We start from the raw sequence: 7,500 nt of genomic DNA on the forward strand, positions 1-7,500 counted from the left end.
TTTAGTTTCGATACCCGTGAAGGGTGGACAAAAGCATGAGAGACGGGCAACCGATCTTTAGATAACTCGGTTCATTCTTTCACAGCGCTGGTATTTCTATTGTTTGTACTCACAGTTTGATTCCGATTATTGGATTTATATATATATATATATATATATATATATATATATATATATATATATATATATATATATATATATATATATATATATATATATATAAATATATATATATATATAAATAAATATATGTATATAAATAAATAAATAAATATATATATATATATATATATATATATATATATATATATATATATATATATATATATATATATATATATATATATATATATATACATATATATATATATATACATATATATATATATATATATACGTATATATATATATATATATATATATTTATATATATTTATTTATATACATATATTTATTTATATATATATATATATATATTTATATATATATATATATATATATATATATATATATATATATATATATATATATATATATATATATATATGTTGAAATAATTGTTAAACCTAAATTCTAGTCACCCTTTATATTTATATATATATATATATATATATATATATATGTATATATATATATATATATATATATATATATGTATATATATATATATATAAATATATATATATATATATATATATATATATATATATATATATATATATATATATATGTGTATATATATATATATATATTTATATATGTTGAAATAATTGTTAAACCTAAATTCTAGTCACCTCTATATTTATATGTATATATGTATATATATGTATAAATATGTATATGTGTGTATATATATATATATATATATATATATATATATATATATATATATATATATATATACGTATATATATATATATATATATATATATATTTATATATGTTGAAATAATTGTTAAACCTAAATTCTAGTCACCTCTATATTTATATGTATATATGTATATATGTATATACCTGTATATGTATAAATATGTATATGTGTGTATATATATATATATATATATATATATATATATATATATATATATATATATATATATATATATATATATATATATATATATATATATATATATTAGAGATGCGCGATTTGCGGACACAACCTCGGAGTCGGGTCGGGCGGATGCATGACGAAAAAAATAGATTTTAAATAGATTCGGGCGGGTGGCGGTTGAACCAATTCGGAATTATATATGCATAGTTAAATGTTGTTACCCACATACGAAAAAACGAGCAGCACTCTTTGAAACAGGCAATTATTCATCAGGCACTGCTGCAGCTGTCACGCCAAATTTCTTCCCCCTACAAAAACCTCCCCCCCCCCATTTACTTCCGTGGTCATGTTTCCTCTTACGTCATTGACAGCGATCGATAGCACTTCGGCTTTGACTGCCCGTCGCTGGAAGGATACTTTGTCTTTGACAGCTGCTGGAATCTGAAGAAATCGATTATTGGTTTTTTTTGTACAGGCGCGAAACAGGACAGTCACGTGCCGGTTAAGGACCCCCGGCAACTTTGTGATTTTATTGGACGCAGCCCCGGAAGTAAATGTGGGAGGGAAGGTTTTTGCAAGGGGGGGAAGAAATTTGGTGTGACACAGCACAACACAACACAACACAACAGGAGAAATAGAAAAAAAGAAAAAGATAGCAACGCTGGCAGCAAACGTGGTGCGCGACAAACTAAAAAAGGTAATACCAGGGGAAAAAAATAACAATAATAGTCAACACTTTCTTAATGGAAATGACAATAATATTATAATAATGATAAATAATATATCACGCATTAATATCTCTTAGCCTCTAATGCGTGGCCAAGAGATATCAATGCGTGGCACGCATTGAATGTCGTTGTTATATATATTAGATATATAACAACGGGTGGGTGGCGGGCGGTTGTGGTTTTGATAAAATGTTAGTTCGGGTGGATGATGACTTTTGTGATGCGGTTGCGGATGACATAATTGCCTATCTGCGCATCTCTAATATATATATATATATATATATATATATATATATATATATATATATATATATATATATATATATATATATATATATATATATATATATATATATATATATATATATATATTAGGGCTGCAACAACTAATCGATTTAATCAATTAAAATCGATTATCAAAATAGTTGGCGATTAATTTAGTCATCGATTTGTTGGATCTATGCTATACGCATGCGCAGAGGCTACTTTTTATTTTATTTTTTATTTATTTTATAAACCTTTATTTATAAACTGCAACATGTACAAACAGCTGAGAAACAATAATCAAAATAAGTATGGTGCCAGTATGCTGTTTTTTTCAATAAAATACTTGAAAGGATAGAAATGTAGTTTGTCTCTTTTATCCGATTATTAATCGATTAATCGAAACAATAATCGACAGATTAATTGATTATCAAATTAGTTGTTAGTTGCAGCCCTAATAAATATATATATATATATATATATATATATATATATATATATATATATATATATATATATATATATATATATATATATATATATATATATATATATATATATATATATATATATATATGTATGTATATATATATGTATATATATATATATATATATATATATATATATATATATATATATATATATATACATGTATGTATATATATATATATATATATGTATATATATATGTATGTATATATATATGTATATTTGTGTATATATGTCGAAATAATTGTTAAACCTAATTCTAGTCACCTCTATATTTATATGTATATACACATGTATATACCTGTATATATATATATATATATATATATATATATATATATATATATATATATATATATATATATATACACATATATATTAATACATGCTTTCTTATCATTTGACAAGGTTGTAAACTGTAAGTACGTTAGATAAAATTAATAAATATGATTAAAATTAGAAGATTACTAATTCAGTGTTAATATTTGAGTATATATGTATGTATGTGTATACATATACATGTATATATGTATAAATATATGTATACATGTGTATCTATGTGTAAATGTATGTATATATGTGTGTACTGTATATCTATCTACGTATATACCTGTATGTATGTATATATATATGAATTTATGTATATGAATATGTATATATGTATGTGTATGTATATATGTATATGTGTATATATGTAAGTATAAATATATGTATATATGTATGTATGTATGTACATATATATGTACGTGTATGTATATATGTATATATATGTAAATGTGTGTATCTGTATGTATATATGTATATATACGCATGTGTATATATATATGTATGTATATATGTATATGTGTGTATCTGTATGTATATACTGTATGTATATGCGTATATATGTACAGTATATATATATGTGTATGTATATATGTATGCATATATATGTATATGTGTGTATCTGTATGTATATATGTACATATATGTATATATATGTACGTGTATGTATATAATAAGGGTTAGCTAAGCCAAAATGTAAGGAAAGTGGCCTCTTTTTTAGCTATTTGTGCTAATTAAAGTTTCACGCTAATTATTATTGCACAAGTTGTCAGCAGAACTAGGAGACTTTGTTAGCCATTTTGAAATCTCTGGGCACCTAACGATTCGATCCGAATCAGAGCCCGGTGGTGGTGATCCGATTCAGAGTGGATTCTCAATTCAACACCATTTTTGATTTAAAAGCGATTCTCGCGATGTATTATTTGGTTACAGGTTAGAATATCTCCTTCTGGTTGCAGAGAGACAGCCTCAAAACGCCTTTTTACAGTTTGTTCTTAGAAAAACAACATTTCTGTAATCGATTTTTCAAAAACGATGAATCGATCAAGAATCAGGGTGAATTACGATATTCCAAAATATTGTTGTGGTATATGTCAGGCTTTATCGGCCATCCTGATGCAGTTTAACACAAAAAAAATGTGTTTATTTTGAATAAATGTCAACGATTCCGTGTTGGAGTCGACCAACTTACTCCTTTCCTGGATGTTGAGCAGCACGGTGCACAGGTGTGGCTTCAGCTCGTCTTCCATCATCTCCAGACCCAGAACCCTGATGGCACCTAAGGCGTTGTTCAGGTTCTCTGCGGGCGCAAAGTCCGAAGAACTTTAATGCGTCAAAGCTATAAAACCAATACAATACACTGTAGGTCAATCAATATATGCTAAACTACATGGCAAACCTGAGTTAGCATGCTAACTTCTTTTAGCCGGCGACTCGCAGAACTTGGTACCTGACACATGTTAACAAGCTAGCATTCTAACATTGGGGTGCTAACTTTTTTTTTTTGTGCCAAATTTACAGCCGAACACATGCTAAATAGCATGCTAACAGTTAGCATTCTAGCATACTAACATGAACATGCCAACTTTTTTTATCCAATTTTGCAGCCATACGCCTCAGACTTGGTACTTGACGCATGCTAACTGTTAGCATGCTAACTTTAGCATTCAAGCATGCTAACCTTTTAGGCAATTTTACAACCATGTTAACTGTCCACATGCTAACAGTTAGCATTCCACTTACTAACATGAACATGCCAACTTTTTTTTAATCCAATTTTGCAGCCGAACGCCTCAGACTTGGTACTTGACGCATGCTAACTTTAGCATTCAAGCATGCTAACTTTTTTCAGGCAATTTTACAGCCATGTTAACTGTCCGCATGCTAACAGTTAGCATTCCAGCATACTAAAATGAACATGCCAACTTTTTTTTAATCCAATTTTGCAGCCGAACGCCTCAGACTTGGTACTTGACGCATGCTAACTGTTAGCATGCTAACTTTAGCATTCAAGCATGCTAACTTTTTAGGCAATTTTACAACCATGTTAACTGTCCGCATGCTAACAGTTAACATTCCAGCATACTAACATGAACATGCCAACTTTTTTTCATCCAATTTTGCAGCCGAACGCCTCAGACTTGGTACTTCACGCATGCTAACTTTAGCATTCAAGCATGCTAACTTTTTTAGGCAATTTTGCAGCCAGTTTAACTGTCCGCATGCTAACAGTTAGCATTCTAGCACACCAACATGAACATGACAACTTTTTTGTATCCAATTTTGCCGCCGGACGCCTCAGTCTTGGTACTTGACGCATGTTAACTGTTAGCAAGCTAGCTTTTTTAGGCAATTCTACAGCCATGTTAACTGTCCGCATGCTAACAGTTAGCATTCCAGCATACTAACATGAACATGCCAACTTTTTTTGTATCCAATTTTGCAGCCGAACGCCTCAGACTTGGTACTTGACGCATGCTAAATGTTAGCATGCTAACTTTAGCATTCAAGCATGCTAACTTTTTTAGGCAATTTTACAGCTAACAGTTAGCATTCCAGCATACTAACATGAACATGCCAACTTTTTTTTATCCAATTTTGCAGCTGAACGCCTCAGACTCGGTACTTGACGCATGCTAACTGTTAGCATGCTAACTTTAGCATTCAAGCATGCTAAATTTTTTAGGCAATTTTGCAGCCATGTTAACTGTCCGCATGCTAACACTTAGCATTCCAGCATACTAACATGAACATGACAACTTTTTTGTATCCAATTTTGCAGCCGGACGCCTCAGTCTTGGTACTTGACGCATGCTAACTGCTAGCATGCTAACTTTAGCATTCAAGCATGATAGCTTTTTTAGGCAATTGTACAGCTAACAGTTAGCATTCCAGCATACTAACATGAACATGCCAACTTTTTTTTATCCAATTTTGCAGCTGAACGCCTCAGACTTGGTACTTGACGCATGCTAACTGTTAGCATGCTAACTTTAGCATTCAAGCATGCTAACTTTTTTTAGGCAATTTTAAAGCCATGTTAACTGTCCGCATGCTATCAGTTAGCATTCCACTTACTAACATAAACATGCCAACTTTTTTTTAATCCAATTTTGCAGCCGAACGCCTCAGACTTGGTACTTGACGCATGCTAACTGCTAGCATGCTAACTTTAGCATTCAAGCATGCTAACTTTTTTTAGGCAATTTTACAGCCATGTTAACTGTCCGCATGCTAACAGTTAGCATTCCACTTACTAACATGAACATGCCAACTTTTTTTTTATCCAATTTTGCAGCCGAACGCCTCAGACTTGGTACTTGACGCATGCTAACTGTTAGCATGCTAACTTTAGCATTCAAGCATGCTAACTTTTTAGGCAATTTTACAACCATGTTAACTGTCCGCATTCTAACAGTTAGCATTCCAGCATACTAACATGAACATGACAACTTTTTTGTATCCAATTTTGCAGCCGGACGCCTCAGTCTTGGTACTTGACGCATGCTAACTGCTAGCATGCTAACTTTAGCATTCAAGCATGATAACTTTTTTTAGGCAATTGTACAGCTAACAGTTAGCATTCCAGCATACTAACATGAACATGCCAACTTTTTTTTATCCAATTTTGCAGCTGAACGCCTCAGACTCGGTACTTGACGCATGCTAACTGTTAGCATGCTAACTTTAGCATTCAAGCATGCTAAATTTTTTAGGCAATTTTGCAGCCATGTTAACTGTCCGCATGCTAACACTTAGCATTCCAGCATACTAACATGAACATGACAACTTTTTTTTATCCAATTTTGCAGCCGGACGCCTCAGTCTTGGTACTTGACGCATGCTAACTGCTAGCATGCTAACTTTAGCATTCAAGCATGATAGCTTTTTTAGGCAATTGTACAGCTAACAGTTAGCATTCCAGCATACTAACATGAACATGCCAACTTTTTTTTATCCAATTTTGCAGCTGAACGCCTCAGACTTGGTACTTGACGCATGCTAACTGTTAGCATGCTAACTTTAGCATTCAAGCATGCTAACTTTTTTCAGGCAATTTCACAGCCATGTTAACTGTCCGCATTCTAACAGTTAGCATTCCAGCATACTAACATGAACATGACAACTTTTTTTTAATCCAATTTTGCAGCCGAACGCCTCAGACTTGGTACTTGACGCGTGCTAACTTTAGCATTCGAGCATGCTAACTTTTTTAGGCAATTTTGCAGCCAGTTTAACTGTCCGCATGCTAACAGTTAGCATTCTAGCACACCAACATGGACATGCCAACTTTTTTTTTATCCAATTTTGCAGCCGAACTCCTCAGACTTGGTACTTGACGCATGCTAACTGTTAGCATGCTAACTTTTTTAGGCAATTTTGCAGCCATGTCAACTGTCCGCATTCTAACAGTTAGCATTCCAGCATACTAACATGAACATGCCAACTTTTTTTTTAATCCAATTTTGCAGCCGAACGCCTCAGACTTGGTACTTGACACATGCTAACTGTTAGCATGCTAACTTTGGCATTCAAGCATGCTAACTTTTTAGGCAATTTGACAACCATGTTAACTGTCCGCATGCTAACAGTTAGCATTCCACTTACTAACATGAACATGCCAACTTTTTTTAAATCCAA

At 31.4% G+C, this 7,500-nt stretch overlaps 1 protein-coding gene across 1 annotated transcript in view; it reads right to left on the reverse strand.

The window, feature by feature from the left end:
- The window catches only part of LOC133655233 (rap1 GTPase-GDP dissociation stimulator 1-like), a 9,866-nt gene that overhangs the window by 952 nt on the left and 1,414 nt on the right, over positions 1-7,500 (reverse strand). Inside the window, exon 2 of the mRNA XM_062055204.1 lies at positions 4,052-4,159. Within this exon, the coding sequence (XP_061911188.1) occupies positions 4,052-4,159 (108 nt within the window). The remainder of the gene's footprint in view (positions 1-4,051; positions 4,160-7,500) is intronic.

Source organism: Entelurus aequoreus, linkage group LG08, assembly GCF_033978785.1.
Source record: "Entelurus aequoreus isolate RoL-2023_Sb linkage group LG08, RoL_Eaeq_v1.1, whole genome shotgun sequence".
In the NCBI taxonomy this organism is placed as follows: domain Eukaryota; kingdom Metazoa; phylum Chordata; class Actinopteri; order Syngnathiformes; family Syngnathidae; genus Entelurus; species Entelurus aequoreus.